Source organism: Anolis carolinensis, unplaced genomic scaffold, assembly GCF_035594765.1.
Source record: "Anolis carolinensis isolate JA03-04 unplaced genomic scaffold, rAnoCar3.1.pri scaffold_14, whole genome shotgun sequence".
NCBI lineage: Eukaryota > Metazoa > Chordata > Lepidosauria > Squamata > Dactyloidae > Anolis > Anolis carolinensis.
This window is the reverse complement of record NW_026943825.1, coordinates 4,034,656-4,059,604: the sequence shown is the minus strand read 5'-3', so window position 1 is coordinate 4,059,604 and position 24,949 is coordinate 4,034,656. Positions and strand designations below refer to the sequence as shown.

Genomic DNA, 24,949 nt, shown 5'->3' with positions numbered 1-24,949 from the left:
GTGCTTTTCCATTATTGAGGATATATGGAATTTTCAAAACTTCAGATAGTGTGTATAATGGTAATTGAGATGAAAATACAGATGTACTGTATATACTCGAGTATAAGCCTAGTTTTTCAACCCTTTTTTAGGACTGAAAAAGCCCTTCTCAGCTTATACTCAAGTGAGGAACCTGGCTGGTTTATACTCAAGTATATATGGTACATTTATTATTTTTCTCTATTTTTATTGTTGGTATTACATTTATTTTACTCTATTTTTATTGTTAATACATTTATTATTTCACTCTATTATTATTAAAAGGATACATAAGCACATTTACATTGAAGAAGACAAGAATAAAGATTTAATCAGAGTTAGACAGTCTTATCTTAAATTAGAGTTTTATGTAAATATTCAAAAACATTTAACCTACCGATGCCTCAATTAATGTAATTTAATGTGATTATATTGTTTCAGTTTATGTGATTGTTTTAGTCAATTTTTTTTGTATTCTTATAGCATTTTATAGTGTTTCAGTGTTTATTGTACAATGTTTTACGCTGATTTTATATTGGAAACCGCCCTGAGTCCCTCTTGGGAGAGAGGGCGGTATACAAAGAAACGTTTACTTACTTTTATTGGTTTCTGTTTTTCTGAAATTTACCAATCTCGGCTTATACTTGAGTTAATTTTCCCCAGTTTTCTTGTGATAAAATTAGGTGCCTTGGCTTATATTTGCATCAGCATATACTCGAGTATATATGGTAATAACTATAATGCAAGATTTATGTACACAAGTCATGCAAAATTTGAGACGTACCTCTGCTTATCCGCTGCTTCTCTCCCGACAGGATCCCAGGTGTGTCGATGATGCTGATGCTGTCCAGGACGGGGTTGGGGAGCTGGGCGCACATGAACCTGTAATAATAATAATAATAATAATAATAATAATAATAATAATAACTTTATTTTTATACCCCGCCCCATCTCCCCGAAGGGACTCGGGGCGGCTTACATGGGGCCTTGCCCGATACAACAATATAATAACAAAACAATAACACAATTATCCCAACAATAAAAACATCAGCATCAATAAAACAGTCATTAAAATCAACATGCAGCATAAAATGTTAAAAACAGGAGACTAAGGGGGAAAGATGGGAGAAGGTTCTGTCTCAGTCCACACAAGCCTAGCAAAATTTGGATTTCCTTTCAGGAGGTCTCTGAATACAATTTTTATTTTTATTTGTTGCCTACGTTTTGTTCGATGTTGCTTGGGCCTCTGCCCCATGTAAGCCACCCCGAGTCCCCACGGGGAGACGGTGGCGGCGCATAAATAAAGTTTTATTATTATTACAATAAGATCCACATCTTCTGCTATTTCTCAACGCTTACAGTCAAGAGAAAGGAAGTGGCAGCAAATTCCCCAGAGAGGTGGGTCATGCCAGGCAGCGAGAAAAGGACAACCGAGACAGTTCCTAAACTGGTTCAGGGGACTTTCCTGGACCAGTTCAGCTCATGGATGGAGCAAATCCTGCCCAATGGTGGTTCCAAGAGTGGATATGGTGGAGCCAAGACACTCTTCATGAAGTCAACAATAGTAATAATAGGGTTATTATTATGAATTAAAATAGTATCAATAATATTAGGATTGTGAATAATATTGTTATTAATATTTTAATAGTATTTTTATAATATTATTAATAGTAGTAATAACAATACAGTAGAGTCTCACTTATCCAACCTTCTGGATTATCCAACGCATTTTTGTAGTCAATGTTTTCAATACATCATGATATTTTGGTGCGAATTTGGTAAATACCGTAATTACTGCGTAGCATAACTGCAAATTGAATTACTTTTTCTGTCAAATTTGTTGTATAACATGATGTTTTGGTGCTTAATTTGTAAAATCATAACTTAATTTGATGTTTAATAGGCTTCTCCTTAATCTCTCCTTGTTATCCAACATATTCGCTTATCCAACGTTCTGCCAGCCCGTTTATGTGGGATAAGTGAGAGTCTACTGTAGTTGTATTTGTTGGAAGTAGCAACCTTCTTCAAGCCTCCCCTAGTTATTTGTTATGTATATACCGTATACACTCGAGTATAAGCTGAGTTTTTCAGCCCTTTTTTAGGTCCATTACTTCTGTTGTGATCCAATGGATCTTAATATTAATATTAATAACAATAGTTATCTCCTGGGACCCTAAGTTGAGTCTGAGAGAAGAGTGCTTCCCCATTACATCTGATGTGTACTAATGAGTCTTAATATTAATATAAATAACGACAGCTATCCTGGGACCCTAAGTTGAGTCTGAGAGAGGAGTGCCTCACCATGACATCTGATGTGTGCCAATGGGTGTTAATAATAATAATATTAATAACAATAGCTATCCTGGGACCTAAGTTGAGTCTGAGAGAGGAGTGCCTCACCATGACATCTGATGTGTGCCAATGGGTGTTAATAATAATATTAATAACAATAGCTATCCTGGGACCTAAGTTGAGTCTGAGAGAGGAGTGCCTCACCATGACATCTGATGTGTGCCAATGGGTGTTAATAATAATATTAATAACAATAGCTATCCTGGGACCTAAGTTGAGTCTGAGAGAGGAGTGCCTCACCATGACATCTGATGTGTGCCAATGGGTGTTAATAATAATATTAATAACAATAGCTATCCTGGGACCTAAGTTGAGTCTGAGAGAGGAATGCTTCCCCATGACATCTGATGTGTGCCAATGGGTGTTAATAATAATATTAATATGAATATTAATAACAATAGCTATCCTGGAAGCCTAAGCTGAGTCTGAGAGAGGAGTGCTTCCCCCATTACATCTGATGTGTACTAATGGGTGTTAATAATAATATTAATAATATTAATAACAATAGCTATCCTGGGACCCTAAGTTGAGTCTGAGAGAGGAGTGCCTCACCATGACATCTGATGTGTGCCAATGGGTGTTAATAATAATATTAATAACAATAGCTATCCTGGGACCTAAGCTGAGTCTGAGAGAGAAGTGCTTCCCCATGACATCTGATGTGTACTAATGGGTCTTAATAATATTAATAACAATAGCTATCCTGGGGCATAAGTTGAGTCTGAGAGAGGAGTGCCTCACCATGAAATCTGATGTGTGCCAATGGGTGTTAATAATAATAATAATAATATTAATAACAATAGCTATCCTGGGTCCCTAAGCTGAGTCTGGGAGAGGAGTGCCTCCCCATGACATCTGATGTGTGCCAATGGGTATTAATAATAATAATGGGTATTAATAATAATAATAATATTATTAATAATAGGGGGTGAGCCTCGGAAGTCCTCCCATTGCAGCCAATGGTCCGAAAAATTTTGTTTTTTTCGTAAGCTAAACAAAAATTCTGTTCGCATTTTTGTTAGCGGGAACAAATACAAAAGTGAGACCAAACGAATGAAACTACACAAAATGAACAGCAATTCCATACAAAAGCACAACATGAATACACTCATATTCACGGGTGAAGTTACACTTAACACAACCTATAAGTTCCTTCTGGTCTCAACAGGAGAAACTGTGCAAGCTGTTGAATGCCATTGGTGACAGCAGAGCAAACAATGGTCAGCGGTACGTGTTTCATGCTCTGGTGTGTCTGTGCTTTTAAAGCCCCTTCGGATGCCAAGGGGAATTCAACGGGAACATGGCCAGACTTTGCAACTGGGGCCAAGAATGAAAGATCATTTCAATCCCCAGTGAAATCGAAAAGAGAAAGCAAAATCGGTTCATTCTGGAGTCAGAGGCAAAACCCAAAGCACCACCAGATGACTGTAACAGATTAAGGCTGCGCCCAAACTAATAAAAATTAATGTCGACACAAATATGTACGGTACAGCCCATTGGCAATAAAAAAAACCACACTATAGGACCGGGGAGGTTGGACTTGAAAATGGTCAAAATGAAGTCTAGGAATCCAAGTAGGCCACAAATCGAACACGAGACAACAGTGTGATGCTGCCGCAAAACAAGCCAATGCGATTCTAGGCTGCATCAATAGTGTTATTTATTTCCAATATTTCTATCCCGCCCTTCTCACCCGAAGGGACTCAGGGCGGCGTACAATTGGCAACAATTTGATGCCGACACATCATCAAAACAACAACATATTAAAATGTATTATTAAAAAATGTAGTGTTTAGCAAAAATGGGCTGGACTGGATGGCCTTTGGGGTCTCTTTCTCACTCTAGGATTCTATGTTCCTGTGAAGGAAAAAGTTACTTTTGTTCACTCTCTCCAATTTCAGTACAGTAGAGTCTCGCTTATCCAAGCGAAACAGGCCGGCAGAAACTTGGATAAGCGAATAACTTGGCTAATAAGGAGAGATTAAGGAAAAGCCTATTAAACATCAAATTAGGTCATGATTTTACAAATTAAGCACCAATGGGGGGGGGGGGGGTCCTAAAAAGTAATTTCAAAGGGTTGGATTGGAGGTCCTAAAAAGTAACTTTGAAGGGATGGCGGTCTAAAAAAAGTAACTTCCAAGGGCTGAGGGTCCTAAAAAGTAACTTCCATGGGATGGGGGTCCTCAAAAGTAACTTCCATGGCATGAGGATCTAAAAATGTAACTTCCATGGCATGGGGCGGTCCTAAAATGTAACTTCCATGGCATGAAGGTCCTAAAAAGTAACTTCCATGGGATGGGGGGGGGGTCCTAAAATGTAACTTTGAAAGGATGGTGGTCTAAAAAAAGTAACTTCCAAGGGCTGAGGGTCCTAAAAAGTAACTTCCATGGGATGGGGGTCCTCAAAAGTAACTTCCATGGCATGAGGATCTAAAAATGTAACTTCCATGGCATGGGGCGGTCCTAAAATGTAACTTCCATGGCATGAAGGTCCTAAAAAGTAACTTCCACGGGATGGGGGTCCTAAAAAGTAACTTCCATGGCCTGAGGGTCTAAAAATGTAACTTCCATGGCCTGAGGGTCTAAAAATGTAACTTCCATGGCATGGGGCGGTCCTAAAAAGTAACTTCCATGGCATAGGGGTCCTAAAAAGTAACTTCCATGGGAGGTGAGTCTAAAAAAGCGATTCCCATGGGATAGGGGGTCCTAAAATGTAACTTCCATAACATGAGGACCTAAAATGTAACTTTCATGGCATGGGGAATCCTAAAAAGTAACTTCCATGGCATGGGGGCCTAAAAATGTAACTTCCATGGCATGAGGGTCTAAAAATGTAACTTCCATGGCATGGGGTGGTCCTAAAAAGTAACTTCCATAGCATGGGGGGGGGGTCCTAAAAAGTAACTTCCATGGCATGGGGGTGTCCCAAAAAGTAACTTCCATGGCATGAGGGTCTAAAAATGTAACTTCCATGGCATGGGGGGGGGGGGGGGGTCCTAGAAAATAACTTCCATGGGATGTGAGTCTTAAAAAGTAACTTCCATGGTATGTGAGTCTAAAAAGTAACTTCCATGGGATGGGGCGGTCCTAAAAAGTAACTTCCATGGGATGCGAGTCTAAAAAAGTAACTTCCATGGGATGGAGGGGTCCTAAAAAGTAACTTTCACTGGCTCGGGGTGTAACAAAATAACTTCCAAAGGATGGAGGTCTAAGAAAAGTAACTTCCATAGCATGAGAGCCTAAAAATGTAACTTCCATGGCATGGGGTGGTCCTAAAAAGTAACTTCCACGGGATGTGAGTCTAAAAAGGTAACTTCCATGACATGGGGAGTCCTAAAAATGTAACTTCCACGGGATGTGAGTCTAAAAATGTAACTTCCATGACATGGGGAGTCCTAAAAATGTAACTTCCATGGAATGTGAGTCTAAAAAAGTAACTTCCATGGGATGGAGGGGTCTTAAAAGTAACTTTCAATGGCTCGGGGTGTGAAAAAGTAACTTCCAAGGCCTGTGTGTGTGACAAAAGTAACTTCCAAGGCCTACCTGTTGAGGAAGGCGTTTCCGAAGGCGCCGAGCTTGCGGAAGGGGCGCCGGGGGTCGACGACGAGGGCGTTGCCGGGCACGACGCCCTCGGCCTCCCCGCCCATGACGGCGATGAAGGAGTCCGTGGTGGGCTCGGGCCCGATGCGCATGCCCGGGAAGTCCTGCTCCAGCAGGTGCCGGATGAAGGTGGTCTTCCCGGTGGAGTACTGGCCCACCAGCAGCACCATGGGCTTGCTCTCCCAGTCCGCGCCCTCCAGCGCCGGCGAGTGGAACTCGTGGAAGCGGTACTGCTCCTCCAGCGGGAGCAGCTTCCCCGCGTACAGCTGCCGAAGGCCCTCCGACACCGTCCGGAACAGCTCCGGCTCCTTGCGCCGACGCGCGTCCCGGCTCACCCAGCTGAACATCGTCGAGGCCCCCACTGAGGTAAATAAGAACAATCACTCGCGCGCACGCTCCTCTCCCGGCGGCGCCTCACGCCTCACTGGCCCGCGCGCCGCGAGGGGCGCTGCCTTTATACAGACCACGCCCAGAGAGGCACGCGCACTCGGCTGCTGATTGGGTCCCCTTCTCCCCAACGTTCTATCCCCGCCCATTTCTTCACAGAAACCCCGCCCATTGCTCGAGCCTTTTAAAAATCCCCGCCCACTTCTCTGACGTATCCCGTCTCCTCAACATTTCTATTCCCGCCCATTTCTCCACAGCAAAGGCCCCGCCCATTGCTCGAGCCTTTTAAAAATCCCCGCCCACTTCTCTGACGTATCCCGTCTCCTCAACATTTCTATTCCCGCCCATTTCTCTACAGCAAAGTCCCGCCCATTTATCGAGCATTTTTTAAATCCCCGCCCACTTCACTGACGTAATCCCCTCTCCTCAACTTTCTATCCCCGCCCATTTCTCCACAGCACTCAAAGCCCCGCCCATTGATCTAACTTTTTTTTAAATCCCCGCCCACTTCTCTGACGTAATCCCCTCTCCTCAACTTTCTATCCCCGCCCATTTCTCCACAGAACTCAAAGCCCCGCCCATTGATCTAACTTTTTTTTAAATCCCCGCCCACGTCTCTGACGTAATCCCTTCTCCTTAACATTTCTATTCCCGCCCATTTCTCTACAGCATTCAAAGCCCCGCCCATTGATCTAACATTTTTAATCCCCGCCCACTTCTCTGACGTAATCCCCTCTCCTCAACTTTCTATCCCCGCCCATTTCTCCACAGCACTCAAAGCCCCGCCCATTGATCCAGCATTTTTAAATCCCCGCCCACTTCTCTGACGTAAAACCCCCCAGCTCCTCCTCTCCTCAACGTTCTATCCCCGCCCATTTTCTATGGCCAACGGCTGATTGGCTCCCTTCTCACCTCAACGTTCTATCCCCGCCCATTTCATGACAACTTTCAAAGCCCCGCCCATCTATCTAGCATTTTTTTAAAATCCCCGCCCACTGCTCTGGCATTCAAGTCCCCGCCCACTTCTCTGACGTCATGTCTCAAGGGAGTTATAGTTAAGGGAGGCAAGAGAGACGTTGTCCAACTACAACTCCCAAGATTCAGTAGCATTGAGCTATGACATATAGAGTTGCTTTGAGTCTCCTTAATAATAATAATAATAATAATAATAATAATAATAATAATAATAATAATTGACACAAAGACAGTAATAATAATATATTATTGTAATATATTGTTAAGGTAGTTTTATTATTATTATTATTATTATTATTATTATGTTTGGGTTGCTGCGAGTTTTCTGGGCTGTCTGGCCATGTTCCATTTTATAAAAATAAAATGGCCATTTTATAACAATAAACCCCACCTTAGTAATATAATATAATAATTATATAATAATTATATAATAATTTATTATTATTATTATTATTATTATTACTGTCTTTGTGTCAATAATAATAATAATAATAACTTATTATATTATATTACTAAGGTAGGGTTTATTATTATTATTATTGACACAAAGACAGTAATAATAATAATAATAATAATAAATTATATAATTATTATATAATTATTATATTATATTATATTATATTATTATATTATTATTATTACTATTGACACAAAGACAGTAATAATAATAATAATAATAATAAACCCTACCTTAGTAATATAATATAATAAGTTATTATTATTATTATTATTACTGTCTTTGTGTCAATAATAATAATAATAATAATAAACCCTATCTTAGTAATATAATAATAATAACAATATATTATTATTATTATTGCTGTCTTTGTGATAATAATAATAATAATAAACCCTACCTTAATAATAATATTATAATAACAATAATATATTATTATAACTGTCTTTGTGTCAATAATAATAATAATAATAATAAACCCTACCTTAGTAATATAATATAATAATTTATTATTACTGTATTATTATTATTACTGTCTTTGTGTCAATAATAATAATAATAATAATAATTAACCCTACCTTAGTAATATAATTTATTATTATTATTATTACTGTCTTTGTGTCAATAATAATAATAATAATAATAAACCCTACCTTAGTAATATAATAATAATAATAACAATAATATATTATTATGATTACTGTCTTTGGGTCAATAATAATAATAATAATAATAAACCCTACCTTAGTTATATAATATAATAATTTATTATTATTATGATTACTGTCTTTGTGTCAATAATAATAATAATAAACCCTAACTTAGTAATATAATATAATTTATTATTATTATTATTACTGTCTTTGTGTCAATAATAATAATAATAAACCCTAACTTAGTAATATAATATAATATAATTTATTATTATTATTACTACTGTCTTTGTGTCAATAATAATAATAATAATATTAATAGATACACTCAAAGTGGCTAACCACGCTAAGACCAAAAAACAATGGACGGTTCCAAACCGGAAGCCAGATAAATGTTATTAAAATGGAATCAAACATGGGAGTGTTATAATACTCGATAGTTTGCACCCATTGAATTCCGACTAAAATACCCAAAGACGGAGCGTCACCTGAGGTCCCTTCATCCATTTCGGCTCCTTCATGTGTCCTTGCAGCGCGAGCGGTTGAGCCGGAACCCAGCTACTTTGTGAACAGAACCAGGTTCTAGAACCGGGGTTCTAGAACCTTAAGCATTTCTTTACCTTCGTGACAAGGTTTGTCGAGAGTGGGGTTGTCCTTTGTGGCCTCTTCCCAAGTGCCAGAGATAGGGCTGAGCATCTATACCTCTCCTGAGGTGCTTGTTGGGACACAGAGGGCGGAGCTAGGGAAGGGGGCGGGGCCTCCTTCCAAGAGCCTGAGACAGGGCTGAGCCTCTATATCTCTCCTGAGAGGCCTTTTAGGACTAAAGGGTGGGGCTAAGGGTGGGGGCGGGGCCTCCTTCCAAGAGCCAGAGACAGGGCTGAGCATCTATATTTCTCCTGAGAGGCCTTTTAGGACTAAAGGGTGGGGCTAAGGGTGGGGGCGGGGCATCCTTCCAAGAGCCTGAAATAGGGCTGAGCCTCTATATTTCTCCTGAGAGGCCTTGTAGGACTAAAGGGCGGAGCTAGGGAAGGGGGCAGGGCCTCCTTCAAAGAGCCTGAGCCAGGGCTGAGCATCTATATCTCTCCTGAGAGGCCTTTTAGGACTAAAGGGCGGAGCTAGGGAAGGGGGCGGGGCCTCCTTCCAAGAGCCTGAGATAGGGCTGAGCCTCTATATCTCTCCTGAGAGGCCTTTCAGGACTAAAGGGCTGAGCTAGGAAAGGGGGCGAGGCCTCCTTCCAAGAGCCTGAGACAGGGCTGAGCCTCTATATCTCTCCTGAGAGGCCTTTCAGGACTAAAGGGCTGAGCTAGGAAAGGGGGCGGGGCCTCCTTCCAAGAGCCTGAGATAGGGCTGAGCCTCTATATCTCTCCTGAGAGGCCTTTCAGGACTAAAGGGCTGAGCTAGGAAAGGGGACGGGGCCTCCTTCCAAGAGCCTGAGATAGGGCTGAGCCTCTATATCTCTCCTGAGAGGCCTTTCAGGACTAAAGGGCTGAGCTAGGAAAGGGGACGGGGCCTCCTTCCAAGAGCCTGAGACAGGGCTGAGCCTCTATATCTCTCCTGAGAGGCCTTTCAGGACTAAAGGGCTGAGCTAGGAAAGGGGGCGGGGCCTCCTTCCAAGAGCCTGAGATAGGGCTGAGCCTCTATATCTCTCCTGAGAGGCCTTTTAGGACTAAAGGGTGGGGCTAAGGGTGGGGGCGAGGCCTCCTTCCAGGAGCCTGAGACAGGGCTGAGCCTCTATATGTCTCCTGAGAGGCCTTTCAGGACTAAAGGGCGGAGCTAGGGAAGGGGGCGGGGCCTCCTTCCAAGAGCCTGAGACAGGGTTGAGCCTCTATATCTCTCCTGAGAGGCCTTTTAGGACTAAAGGGTGGGGCTAAGGGTGGGGGCGGGGCCTCCTTCCAAGAGCCTGAAACAGGGCTGAGCCTCTATATCTCTCCTGAGAGGCCTTTTAGGACTAAAGGGCTGAGCTAGGAAAGGGGGCGGGGCCTCCTTCCAAGAGCCTGAGATAGGGCTGAGCCTCTATACTTCTCCTGAGAGGCCTTTTAGGACTAAAGGGCGGAGCTAGGGAAGGGGGCGGGGCCTCCTTCCAAGAGCCTGAGATAGGGCTGAGCCTCTATATTTCTCCTGAGAGGCCTTTTAGGACTAAAGGGTGGGGCTAAGGGTGGGGGCGAGGCTTCCTTCCAAGAGCCTGAGATAGGGCTGAGCCTCTATATTTCTCCTGAGAGGCCTTTTAGGACTAAAGGGTGGGGCTAAGGGTGGGGGCGGGGCATCCTTCCAAGAGCCTGAGACAGGGCTGAGCCTCTATATCTCTCCTGAGAGACCTTTTAGGACTAAAGGGCGGAGCTAGGGAAGGGGGCGGGGCCTCCTTCCAAGACCTGAGATAGGGCTGAGCCTCTATATCTCTCCTGAGAGGCCTTTTAGGACTAAAGGGCGGGGCTAGGGAAGGGGGCGAGGCCTCCTTCAAAAAGCCTGAGACAGGGCTGAGCCTCTATATTTCTCCTGAGAGGCCTTTTAGGACTAAAGGGCGGAGCTAGGGAAGGGGGCGTGGCCTCCTTCCAAGAGCCTGAGACAGGGCTGAGCCTCTATATCTCTCCTGAGAGGCCTTTTAGGACTAAAGGGCGGGGCTAGGGGTGGGGGCGGGGCCTCTTCCCAAGAGCCTGAGACAGGGCTGAGCCTCTATATCTCTCCTGAGAGGCCTTTTAGGACTAAAGGGCGGGGCTAGGGGTGGGGGCGGGGCCTCTTCCCAAGAGCCTGAGACAGGGCTGAGCCTCTATATCTCTCCTGAGAGGCCTTTTAGGACTAAAGGGCGGAGCTAGGGAAGGGGGCGAGGCCTCCTTCCAAGAGCCTGAGACAGGGCTGAGCCTCTATATTTCTCCTGAGAGGCCTTTTAGGACTAAAGGGCGGAGCTAGGGAAGGGGGCGGGGCCTCCTTCCAAGAGCCTGAGACAGGGCTGAGCCTCTATATCTCTCCTGAGAGGCCTTTTAGGACTAAAGGGCGGGGCTAGGGGTGGGGGCGGGGCCTCTTCCCAAGAGCCTGAGACAGGGCTGAGCCTCTATATCTCTCCTGAGAGGCCTTTTAGGACTAAAGGGCGGGGCTAGGGGTGGGGGCGGGGCCTCTTCCCAAGAGCCTGAGACAGGGCTGAGCCTCTATATCTCTCCTGAGAGGCCTTTTAGGACTAAAGGGCGGGGCTAGGGGTGGGGGCGGGGCCTCTTCCCAAGAGCCTGAGACAGGGCTGAGCCTCTATATCTCTCCTGAGAGGCCTTTTAGGACTAAAGGGCGGGGCTAGGGGTGGGGGCGGGGCCTCTTCCCAAGAGCCTGAGACAGGGCTGAGCCTCTATATCTCTCCTGAGAGGCCTTTTAGGACTAAAGGGCGGAGCTAGGGAAGGGGGCGAGGCCTCCTTCCAAGAGCCTGAGACAGGGCTGAGCCTCTATATTTCTCCTGAGAGGCCTTTTAGGACTAAAGGGCGGGGCTAGGGAAGGGGCAGGGCCTCCTTCCAAGAGCCTGAGACAGGGCTGAGCCTCTATATTTCTCCTGAGAGGCCTTTTAGGACTAAAGGGCGGAGCTAGGGAAGGGGGCGGGGCCTCCTTCAAAGAGCCTGAGCCAGGGCTGAGCCTCTATATTTCTCCTGAGAGGCCTTTTAGGACTAAAGGGCGGGGCTAGGGAAGGGGGCGGGGTCTCCTTCCAAGAGCCTGAGACAGGGCTGAGCATCTATACCTCTCCTGAGAGGCCTTTTAGGACTAAAGGGCGGGGCTAGGGGCGGGGCCTCTTCCCAAGAGCTTCTCTATACCTCCCCTGAGGTGCTTGTTAGAACACAGGGCGGGGTATAGAGGCCCCACCCCCTCATCTAGCCCCGCCCCCTGTGTCCTGGACAGGGATAGATGCTCAGCCCTGACTCAGAACTCGTAACTCCGCCCACCCCAGTCCTGGCCGCCCATTTGTGGCCCCGCCCACCTCCCCCTCCCAGCCCTGCATCTTGGACTAAGGGAGAGGCTCAGCCCCGCCCACTTGAGCAGGAGCCACGCCCACCCCTCTAAGCCACGCCCCCCCTTTCCAGAGGGCGCTGAGTCATATTTTTTCTGGAAAGGGGGCGGAAGGCCAAATAAGTTTGGGAACCACCGATCTACAGAGATACTTGTAGGAACACCTCAGCAAGCAAGAGTCCAAAAGTGGCAGGCTTCTGGTCAAAGGACATTTAGTACAACGCCAATGTTTTAACTTTGTATGTGTCTTTTAAAATACATTATAGCTGTATTCTCAATTCGCTTCTGACATGACAAATAATTATAATTTGGTTTGATATGTATTTTTTCTTTAATAATAATAATAATATATTTTACAAACTGCATTACCGTATATACTCGAGTATAAGCCGACCCAAATATAAGCCGAGGCACCGAATTTGACCACAAAAAAACTGGGAAAACCTATTGACTCGAGTATAAGCCGAGTTGGGAAATGCAGCAGCAACTGGTAAATTTCAAAAATAAAAATAAAAATAGATACTGTAACAATAAAATTACATTAATTGAGGCATCAGTAGGTGAAATGTTTTTGAATATTTACATAAAACTGCCATTGAAGATGAGACTGTCCAACTCTGATTAATTCATTATTTTCACCTTCTTCAATGTACATGTGATTACGTATCCATCCAATAGTAATAAATACACTAAAATAATAAATGTAACAATAATAATAGAATAAAATAATAAATGTAATAAATAATAATGACAATAATGGAGAAAAATAATAAATGTAATAGTAACAATAACAGAGTAAAATAATAAATGTAATAATAATAATACATAGAGTAAAATAATAAATGTAATAAATGTAAAGTGGTCTCAAAACTGCATTAATTCAAGAGTGTAGGTGCTTCACGACTTACACTCATATTGGAAATTCTTCTCTCTTGCTGCATTAATGATAGAATTGTATTGTATTTTACTGCAGGCTGAAATCATGTGATTTTTTTTTACAAAAAGCACATGGTTTGCATCAAAAGGAGCTTTTCTTCTCGGAGAACAAGGACGACACTTTCTGGGCCCCAAAAAGTCCCATGACAGAGGATTTTGTGACAAGATCAAAATTATTATTATTATTATTATTATATCCCTTATTGTTTTTATTATTGACACAATGACAATTATTATAATCATATTTAACATATTATATATGTATTAGAAATAATTATAATTATAAAACACTATTATTATTATTATATATATCATATTGTTATTATTATTGACACAATCACAATTATTATAATCATATTTAATATTATATTATATATTAGAAATAAAACACTGTTATTATTATTATATATATCTTATTGTTATTATTATTGACACAATGACAATTATAATAATTATGTTTAATATTATATTATATATCCCTTATTGTTATTATTATTGACACAATAACAAGTATAATTATTATAATTACATTTAATATTATATCATATATGTATTATATAAATAATTATTATAATTGTTATAAAACACAATTACAGTAGAGTCTCACTTATCCAACATAAACGGGCCTACAGAACATTGGATAAGCGAATATGTTGAATAATAAGGAGAGATTAAGGAAAAGCCTATTAAACATCAAATTAGGTTATGATTTTACAAATTAAGCACCAGAACATCATGTTATACAACAAATTTTACAGAAAAAGTAGTTCAATACGCAGTAATGCTATGTAGTAATTACTGTATTTACAAATTTAGCACCAAAATATCACGATGTGTTGAAAACATTCGTGAGGAACTGCCCATGCAATGTTTTGTTGTGCCAGCTATCAGCTCTAGTTTGTAGTGCGGTTTTCTTGTACTGATTCTTTGTCTGCTGTGTTTTGAGGAGTTTCTGATTTTTGACTTCAATCAAAGCGGGTTCTTCACTTTGCTTTACATATTCTGCCAGGGCATGTTCTTCTTCTTTGACTGCTTGTTTTACTTGTAAGCTCTAGTTTGTAGTGCGGTTTTCTTGTACTGATTCTTTGTCTGCTGTGTTTTGAGGAGTTTCTGATTTTTGACTTCAATCAAAGCGGGTTCTTCACTTTGCTTTACATATTCTGCCAGGGCATGTTCTTCTTCTTTGACTGCTTGTTTTACTTGTAAGCTCTAGTTTGTAGTGCGGTTTTCTTGTACTGATTCTTTGTCTGCATGTTCTTCTTCTTTGACTGCTTGTTTGACTTGTAAGAGTCCTCTGCCCCTTGATCAGATATAGCCGGTCAACATCACTGCGGGGCGCAGGGAATATTATTATTATTATTATTATTATTATTATTATTATTATTATTATTATTATATTGTATGACACAGCAAACAAGATAGACATGCTCGATTTCGTTTCACAAAATCACAAGTCGAACCCTTCCCAAGTGTCTAGGACTATGATGTATTTTCGGGTGATGAGTGCAGATCCCAGCAGGGTGGCCTTTTGCAGTTGGCAGATCGTGATTTTGTCAATGTTTATTGTTTCCAAATGCCGGCTGAGATCTTTTGGCACGGCACCCAGTGTGCCCATCACCACCGGGACCACCTGCACTGGTTTCTTCCAGAGTCTTTGTAGTTCAATCCTAAGGTCCTGAGAGCGGCTGAGTTTTTCCTGTTGTTTTTCGTCAATGCAACTGTCATCTGGGATGGCGACATCAATGATCCAAACCTTTTTCTTTTCCACAACTGTGATGTCTGGTGTGTTGTGTTTCAGAACTTTGTCAGTCTGGATTCGGAAGTCCCACAGTATCTTTGCGTGCTCATTTTCCAATACTTTTGCAGGTTTGTGATCCCACCAGTTCTTTGCTGCTGGGAGGTGGGACTTGAGGCATAAGTTCCAATGAATCATTTGGGCCACATAGTTGTGCCTCTGTTTGTAGTCTGTCTGTGCAATGTTCTTACAGCAGCTGAGGAGATGATCCATGGTTTCGTCGGTTTCCTTGCACAGTCTGCATTTATAATAATAATAATAATAATAATAATAATTATTATTATTATTATTATTATTATTATATTTTATATATAAAAACACTGTCCGAGCCCACCACCTAGTGGTGAATGTCTGCTATAGCAAGCAAGCAATATAATGCTTGATTTATTATGCCACTAGCTTGTGTTACCCAGCTTTGCCGGGTTATTTCACAATCTCAATTTCTTAATTGTACAAAATGCATTAAGTTGTGGGTGAACTACAACTCACATCATGCCCGGTCAGGACTTAAAGTTTGTGATGTTGGGCAAGTTTGCTCTGGATGCATCATCGGTGGGGTTGAATGTGCTCTCTGGATGGAGGTGAACTACAACTCCCGCAAATCAAGGTGAATTTTCCCCAAAGACCTCCAGTATTTTTTGCTGGTCATAGGGACTTTGTATGCCAAGTTTGGTCCAATTCCATCTTTGGTGGATCTCAGAGTGCTCTTAGATTGCAGGTGAACTATACATCCCAGTCCCTACAACTCCTATAAATCATAAGAATTATTTAATTATTTATATATGTTTATATATCTATATATATAAAAGAGTGATGGCATCACGGCGACCGACAAAACAACAAAACTACAGGCCCCCCAACCTCGAAATTTGACAACACAACCCATCATCCACGCCTCAGGGTTGATACAACAAAAAGAAAAGAAAAATAAAGTCCTAATTAGAGGGAGAGGAATAATTGCTTTTATCCAATTGCTGCCAGTTAGAAGGCTAAGCTCCTCCGACTTGGTCTCCTAGCAACCCAATAAAAAAATGATAAAAAACACTAAAAATAATTAAAACACCAAAAGATTAATACAATGAAATACTATAATAACAGAAAATAACTAAAAATAATACAAGAAAATAATAAAATATAATAAATAAAAAGATAATTTACAATAAAATTAATTAAAAAATACAAATAACGTCAAATAAAAATTACACAACAATTTTTAACCACTACCACCACCACTTCGCCACAGCAACGCGTGGCCGGGCACAGCTAGTCTATATATATACAGTAGAGTCTCACTTATCCAAGCCTCGCTTATCCAAGCTTCTGGATAATCCAAGCCATTTTTGTAGTCAATGTTTTCAATATATCGTGATATTTTGGTGCTAAATTCGTAAATACAGTAATTACAACATAACATTACTGCGTATTGAACTACTTTTTCTGTCAAATGTGTTGTATAACATGATGTTTTGGTGCTTAATTTGTAAAATCATAACCTAATTTGATGTTGAATAGGCTTTTCCTTAATCCCTCCTTATTATCCAAGATATTCGCTTATCCAAGCTTCTGCCGGCCCGTTTAGCTTGGATAAGTGAGACTCTACTGTATTTATATATATTTATTTATAGATGTTCAGTTGCTGATCAATTCCTCTGTTTGCTGTGTGGCATAGGAAAGGGTTATAGGAGAGGCAGTGGGCGGGGTTATGCAAATTCCATACAAGTTGCGAGAATAGGGAACACTGGGATGTCTGTGGTGGAAGAAACATAAAATCTAGGATGAAATTATCCCTTTTACTATGGGTGGTGGGCAGTGTGGTGTTTGTGGAGGACATTGGCAGGGCTCTTGGACATGTTCACGGTACTCGCCATAACCTGCAATGTCATTGGAGAGAAGACCATTGGGAGCAATGGGAGAGATAGTTGTTTGTGGAAGTGGGAGCTTGTCTGTTGAAGTGGACAAACCAGTCACATACGACATACATATTTTCACTTTTGTTATGTGTACAGAGGACTGGAAATGCTCTCTTGCACCAACCTGCACATGATGCTCACAATGGTGTCGGATTTGTCGCACCTTGGGTTGTCTTGATCTCCCGGGGTCTTTTGCAGCCCCCACCGACTATAACAGCCGCTCCACTGGAACGGCCGGACTGCTTCCACATGGAGTTGCTGTTACAGCCGATGGGAACCATACACATCGGTGGCATTCGTGACCTGGAGAAGAAGATGACAACAACAACAACAATGAAAATAATAATAATAATAATAATAATAATAATAATAATAATAATAATGGCAAGCCATCAGAACAAATGCAATTAAGGCCAAGATTGAAAAATCAGCTGATGACCCAAAATGCAGACTGTGCAAGGAAACCGACGAAACCATTGATCCTATCCTCAGCTGCTGTAAGAAAATCGCACAGACAGACTACAAACAGAGGCACAACTATGTGGCCCAAATGATTCATTGGAACTTATGCCTCGAGTACCACCTCCCAGCAGCAAAGAACTGGTGGGATCACAAACCTGCAAAAGTATTGGAAAATGAGCACGCAAAGATACTGTGGGACTTCCGAATCCAGACTGACAAAGTGCTGGAACACAACACACCAGACATCACAGTTGTGGAAAAGAAAAAGGTTTGGATCATTGATGTCGCCATCCCAGGTGACAGTTGCATTGATGAAAAATTACAGGAAAAACTCAGCCGCTCTCAGGACCTCAAGACTGAACTGCAAAGACTCTGGCAGAAACTAGTGCAGGTGGTCCCAGTGGTGATCGGCACACTGGGTGCCGTGCCAAAAGATCTCAGCTGGCATTTGGAAACAACAGACATTGACAAAATCACGATCTGCCAACTGCAAAAGGCCACCCAACTGGGATCTGCACGCATCATCCGAAAACACATCACACAGTCCTAGACACTTGGGAAGTGTTCGACTTGTGATTTTGTGAAACGAAATCCAGCATGTCTATCTTGTTTGCTGTGTCATACAACATCGTTGTGTCAATAATAATAATAATAATAATAATAATAATAATAATAATAATAATATCTTGTCAAGGCCTCAAGGTGGAAACCTATGTTGTCGAAGGCTTTCATGGCTGGAATCACTGGCTTGTGAGTTTTTCAGAAGCATTCTCTCCTGACGTTCCGCCCACATCTATGGCAGGCATCCTCTGAGGTTTTGAGGTCTGTCGGAAACGATTCCATATGTATCTATGGAATAATTATCCAGGGTGTGGGAGAAAGAACTCTTTTGTCTGTTGGAGGAAAGTGCGAAGGTTGCCATTGGCAGCTTCAAAGCTTGGCTGCTTCTTGCCTGAGAGAATTTTTTTGTTGGGAGGTGTTAGCTGGCCCTGATTGTTTACTGTTTGGAATACCCCATCAAAAACCCACTGAAGTCAAAGTGAACTTGTTCTGAAATGAGTGAAAAGCAGAACAGTAAGGCCATCAACAATAATAATAATAATAATAATAATAATAATAATAATAATAAGAAGAAGAAGAAGAAGAAGAGGAAGAAGAAGAAGTAATAATGTCCAGGGTGGGAGAAAGAGGCGTTAGCTGGCCCTGATTGTTTCCTGTCTGGAATTCCCCATCAAAAACCCACTGAAGTCAAAGTGAACTTGTTCTGAAAGTAGTGAAAAGCAGAACAGTAAGACCATCAATAAATACAATAATAATAATAATAATAATAATAATAATAATAATAATAATAATGTCCAGGGTGGGAGACAGAGGCGTTAGCTGGCCCTGATTGCTTCCTGTCTGGAATGCAGTGAATTTGTTCTGAAATGAGTGAAAAGCAGAACAGTAAGGCCATCAATAAATACAACAACAATAATAATAATAATAATAATAATAATAATAATAATAATAATAATAATAATAAGGAATAATGACCAGGGTGGGAGAAAGAAGCGTTAGCTGGCCCTGATTGTTTCCTGTCTGGAATTCTCCATCAAAAACCCACTGAAATCAAAGTGAACTTGCTCTGAAAGTAGTGAAAAGCAGAACAGTAAGACCATCAATAAATACAATAATAATAATAATAATAATAATAATAATAATAATAATAATAATAAGAAGAAGGAATAATGACCAGGGTGGGAGAAAGAAGCGTTAGCTGGCCATGATTGTTTCCTGTCTGGAATTCTCCATCAAAAACCCACTGAAATCAAAGTGAACTTGCTCTGAAAGTAGTGAAAAGCAGAACAGTAAGACCATCAATAAATACAATAATAATAATAATAATAATAATAATAATAATAATAATAATAAGAAGAAGAAGAAGAAGAAGAAGAAGAAGAAGAAGAAGAAGGAATAATGACCAGGGTGGGAGAAAGAAGCGTTAGCTGGCCATGATTGTTTCCTGTCTGGAATTCTCCATCAAAAACCCACTGAAGTCAAAGTGAACTTGTCCTGAAAGTAGTGAAATACAGAACAGGAAGACCATCAATAAATACAATAATAATAATAATAATAATAATAATAATAAGAAGAAGAAGAAGAAGAAGAAGAAGAAGGAATAATGACCAGGGTGGGAGAAAGAAGCGTTAGCTGGCCATGATTGTTTCCTGTCTGGAATTCTCCATCAAAAACAACAACAACAACAACAACAACAACAACAACAACAATAATAATAATAATAATTCACTCAAATCCTACCTTAGCAATATATCCCATTAGTAGCATCGGGGAGTCTACACTCTCGAGTTAACCCAGTTTGACCCCACTTTCAATGTAAAGGCTCACTGGTATGGAATCCTGGAAGTTATCGTTTGGCAGAGGAGGCTAAAGTTAAGCTTCTATGATCCCACAGTATTGAGCCATGGTGGCTCAAGTGGTATCAAACTGGATTAACCCTGGAGTGTAGACGCACTCCGAGACGGGATTCCAAGCAAAGGAATCGAGGGGCGAAAGGAGGAAAATGTTGGAAATAGGAGAGAACGGACCTCACCTTGAAGCCAATCCAAGCAGATTCCCAATGGAGACGGAAAAACATCCTTTGGGAAGTTAATGATTCTCCGGCAGTAAATATTTGATAAGCCGTCCAGGGATTCAAAGTTCATCACAAGGCCTGGGCAGTGGATTCGATCCCCTCGGCCCGGTCTCATTGAAAAAGATCTATATTTATTGTATATACTCGAGTATAAGCCTAGTTTTTCCGCCCTTTTTTTTAAGACTGAAAAAATTTAAGACCGCACTTAAATTTGAGCTTTATGTAAATATTCAAAAACATTTAACCTACGGATGCTTCCATTAATGTAATTTTATTGGTACTGTAATTTGCTTTTTTCTTTCTTTCTTCTTCTTATTCACTTTAGATGGTAACGCAACTTGGTTTATAATATATACGACAGAGGCTTAGATGTTGGGGAACAATAACAAGTTTATTCAGGCACAGAGCTTAGTGGTTACAATGTTGTTTCTCACTTAGAGGCACTTTTATTAACAGTTACAATACTAGAATGAGGTGAGTCAAACTCCCTAAAGTGTCATTTCTTTTACTTAAAGTAGTTAGAACTTCTTCCTCTGCTACTTTTAAACCACAGTCACCCTGTGATATACAATCACAGATTCTCTGTTCCTTACCAGGACACAGACTACATTAAATAAATCACCAAACTTATTTTAAACCGACTCAAAATGAACAATTGAGTCTCCTTGATCCCCTCAACCTAGGATCAGTCTTCCCTGTGCCTCATCAGAGCACAGACTGAATCCCTTTATAAAACTCTGCACTTCTTCAACAAAACGGCAGTTGGCTCCGCCTACTTCTCCATGGCAACCAGCCTCTGAGTGCAGAGAAGCAATAACTGTAATACTTACCCTTTTAAAGCACAAACACACAATTAAGCATAACATTGTAAACCAAAAATTCATACTTCATTACAGAAAGGAACCATTTATATTTAGTGAGCAGTAACTAAACATACTGGTGGAGTTTTCAGGATTGAGTCAAAATGATGGAAGTTGTAGTTCACCCTGCATCAAGACAATGGCCCTGGACCACACTTGGCACACAGAAAACCCAAGAAAAATACCAGAATTTTGGGGCAGAATTCACCTTGATTTATAGCCGTTGTAGGTACTGGTGTTGCTGAGGACCCCCAGGCAAAAATATTATTCGTTTCCTTTGAGCCTGCAGCGGAGTGTTCCAAAGTGTACTTGTTTGGCTCTGCACATGTTCAGACAATCGGGAAACTAGCTACTAGGCATGTCCGATCGATGAAAAAAATGTTTCAATTCTCGTTTCTAAAGTAGGGGGTGCCGGCGCTTCAAAATAGAAACTATTTCCGATTTTTTTCACCCAAAAATTTCGGATATTTCTGAAAATTCGTAATGATTCTAAATGTTTCTAAAAACATTTTGGCGGGCGCGCATGCGCAATCGCCAAAAAAACCGGCACCTGGGGGGGGGGACTTTTACAGGGCTCTCCCGCCCTCATTTCTGGAACTATCCTCATCAAATTTGGTGCAGTGTGAGAACACATTCAACACTCTTAGCTCAACAAATTGCAGAACGTTTCCTGTACCCTACGATTTTTGGTGAATTTTCGTAACTTTTTATAATACACTATTTTTTTTAATATTTGAAGAAACCTGTTCCTGGTTTGAACGTCTTATTCCTGTTCAATTGGGTTTTTATCACTGTGAAAGTCCCTCTTCGACTTGTGTATCTTTGTCTCTGTGGCTGGAAATCCACGAAAATGGTGGACATTTGCAGACACAGGAAACTTTGAAAGCTATAAATTCCCTTGATATATATAAGCAAGAAGGCCGGCTGCGCTAAGCTCCCATTCAAGGTAGGTTGCAGAAACAAACAAAAAATTAAAAATATTTTTAAAATATACTTAATTTTTTTTGGGGGGGGGGGGAATTAACGAAACATTAAGAGACAATTAGAGAATGGGCCAACGATGATTCAAATTACATTGCTGGTTGTGCCGTGAGACAACGTATCTGAATGTGTTTCAAAAAGCGAGAACAATCCGATATCAACCCGATATAAGATTCAAAACGATTTTTTGGACATACCTAGTAAATAGATAAAATGAAATTCTATTCAAGATGGCTAATTGCTAACTCACAGCAACGTAGTGATGGTGGTCGTGAAAACCAATGACAAACATATCAATCCGATATAAGATTCAAAAGGATTTTTTGGACATACCTACTGGATAGTATTGAGGGATTAAGGAAAAGCCTATTAAACGTCAACTTACGTTATGATTTTACAAACAGCATCAAAACATCATGTTTTACAACAAATCGACCATAAAAAGCATTCCAATACATCATAAAGTTATGGAGCAATTACTGTTTTTACAAATTTAGCACCAAAACATCGCAATGTAACGATAGCATTGACTACAAAAACTTTTACTAAAAGGCAGATGGTTGTGTTGTTAAAGTGCCAAGTATGGAACCCTGAGCAGACGGTCGGTCAATAAGCAACGTGCAGTCACTGAATTCTTGACATGACAGCAGAAGGTGTCACTCCAAAGAAGATCCATCAGAGAATGCAAACTGTTTATGGGGATTGTATTGTCATTAGGTGAGTAAGTTTAAAGATGTTGAGGTGGGAACGTCTGAAGAGTTGGATGTCCTGTGACAGCAACCACTGAGTTTCACAAGCAAAAGTTTGACAGATTGATTCAGGACGATTGTCGTATCACTCAGAGAGAAAGTTCAAGCATAATTGGCATTTCACAAGAATGTGTGAAATTTGACAAGAATTGCTTTGCTTGGCTATTGGAAGATCTGTGCACAATAGGGACTGTGAGACGCCGGTTGTGGAAACTGAGTGTCGACTTTTTCCGTGACGGCTTCAGAAAACTTGTTCATTGTCGGCAGAAATGTATCCAATTGCCTGGTGATTAGGTGGAAAACTGAATAGTGGTAGTGTTGTCGACCGCGTTTTAGGGGATCGGGCCCTTAAGGAGGGAGCCGATCCGGTCCTGAGAGAACGGACCTTGGCGGAGCCAATAGGAAAATATGAGCCGCAATACAACCTGAAGCCGAAATGAAGAAGGTCCGCCAAAGTTGAAGGAAAATTCCGCCAAGGAGTCTTTATTGAGCGATTCAGCTGAAAAGGACTCTAGTAGTGATCATTCAGTCTACTAGGGTACCATATAATCAAAATAAAGCCATATTTATACAAAATTTCAGTCTGACAGCCCTTTGAATTTCCCGCCCCGCTCCCCCGCCCATCTGATCGCTGATAGGCTAGGAGGTTGAACGAGGCGGGCTTTCGTTTCCCGCCTTGCTCTGTTGGCCCAATAGGGAGCTGCTTTTTGTCCCCACTCGAGCCAATCAGGAAGGAGAAGGCGGGAGTTATTGAAACAATGAAGTGACTGAGCAGGAAATATCGGATTAATTCCTGCTAGACCGATTTCTAAAGGGATTAGTGGCAGCAATCAAGGATGTCCGGGTTTCTGTCACATATACAGATTTTAGATATGCCTTGGGGTGTCAGGGGTGGAAGTAGAGATGGGTGGTGATGGGCCACAATTGACAGGCTCTGCAGGGCGCCTTCCTGAGGTGTCCTGGATTTCCCTTTGGAGGAGATATGACAATGTTTGCCTTGGGGGCGAATCACCTTTAGGTCAATACTCCGAATTCGGCGACTCAAGCCCTATATTGTCCATGCAATCTGAATTTGATTGGGTTAAGCTGTGGCGGATTATCCTTTTGTTTTTGGGAAGGGAAGCCTGGGTCATAGGAACTGGGATGGGTTCTGGGGTTCAGGTTGAGTTCAAAATATTTCCTATTTGATTTCATGACTTGACAATTATATGAAATAAAATGAAAAATAAAATAAAGTTGGAATATAAACCCTGCTGGGAAAAATACATATTTTCCGGGGATCCCAAAGAGTACAAATACATATAGGCAGATAGATAGATTTCAAGGAAATAAGGGAGAATCCATAAAGGTGGGTTACATTGCATAAAGGGGAATCATGAATGATATAAACAATTGAAAACATTTGATAAGAACGAAGTTCACAACATCTGTGGAACCCAATATGGAAATTCATAAAAGTGGAGTTTTAGCAGCATGATTTTACAATTCATGAAGTTGTTATCTCTTGCCTCAGAGTGCAGAGTTTTAGTAAACCACAGTAAACTCCAGTAAAAAGTCTCAATCACCTTCTACTATAAATATATGGAATATAGAACATAAAGTCTTGATTTTTGAACTATCTTTTACAAAGTCCTGGGGGGGAGGGTGGTCACCTCGATCACAGTAGGTAGGCACATTCTAAGGATTATTTCTGTGTTTGATTTATTATATTGATTATAAAATACTAGCTATGCCCGGCCACGCGTTGCTGTGGTGTTGTCTGGTGGTGTTGGTGAGAACTTGTTGAGGTAGTGGTGGTATTGAATGTCTGTTGTATGGTTGTCTTTATGTTTAGTATGCATTTGGTTGTTTGTGTACTGTGAAAGTGGTGAGGGTAGAGGGGATCTATGTCCCTGTGTAGTATTGTATAGTATTTATACGTTGTCCATGTGTTGTGAATGCTTGGATTGTGTCCTGTGCATAGTAGAAAGGGTTGGGCTGGATGGCCCTTAGGGGTCTCTCCAAACTCTTGGATTCTATGCTTCTATTATTATTATTATTATTATTATTATTATTATTATTATTATCATCATCATCATCATCATCATCATCATCATCATTATGTAGAGGCTGGATGGCCATCTGTCAGGAGTGCTTGGATTGTGTCCTCCTGCATGGTAGAAGGAAGTTGATCTGGATGATCCTTAGGGGTCACTCCAAACCTTA

At 41.1% G+C, this 24,949-nt stretch overlaps 1 protein-coding gene and 1 non-coding gene across 2 annotated transcripts in view; both read right to left on the bottom strand.

The window, feature by feature from the left end:
- Positions 1–9,016, bottom strand: part of ehd1 (EH domain containing 1) — a 30,047-nt gene extending 21,031 nt beyond the window's left edge. Inside the window, exons 1-3 of the mRNA XM_062965458.1 lie at positions 8,935–9,016; positions 5,913–6,335; positions 803–900 (exon numbers count right to left, since the gene is read on the bottom strand). Coding sequence (XP_062821528.1) covers positions 803–900; positions 5,913–6,335; positions 8,935–8,948 — 535 coding nt within the window. The 5' untranslated portion in view covers positions 8,949–9,016. The remainder of the gene's footprint in view (positions 1–802; positions 901–5,912; positions 6,336–8,934) is intronic.
- An 8,235-nt stretch (positions 9,017–17,251) lies between these two features.
- Positions 17,252–17,338, bottom strand: mir194-2 (microRNA mir-194-2). Its single transcript, NR_129896.1, has one exon. It is a non-coding gene; the product is annotated as a microRNA mir-194-2 (primary transcript).
- Between the last annotated feature and the right edge of the window lie 7,611 nt (positions 17,339–24,949).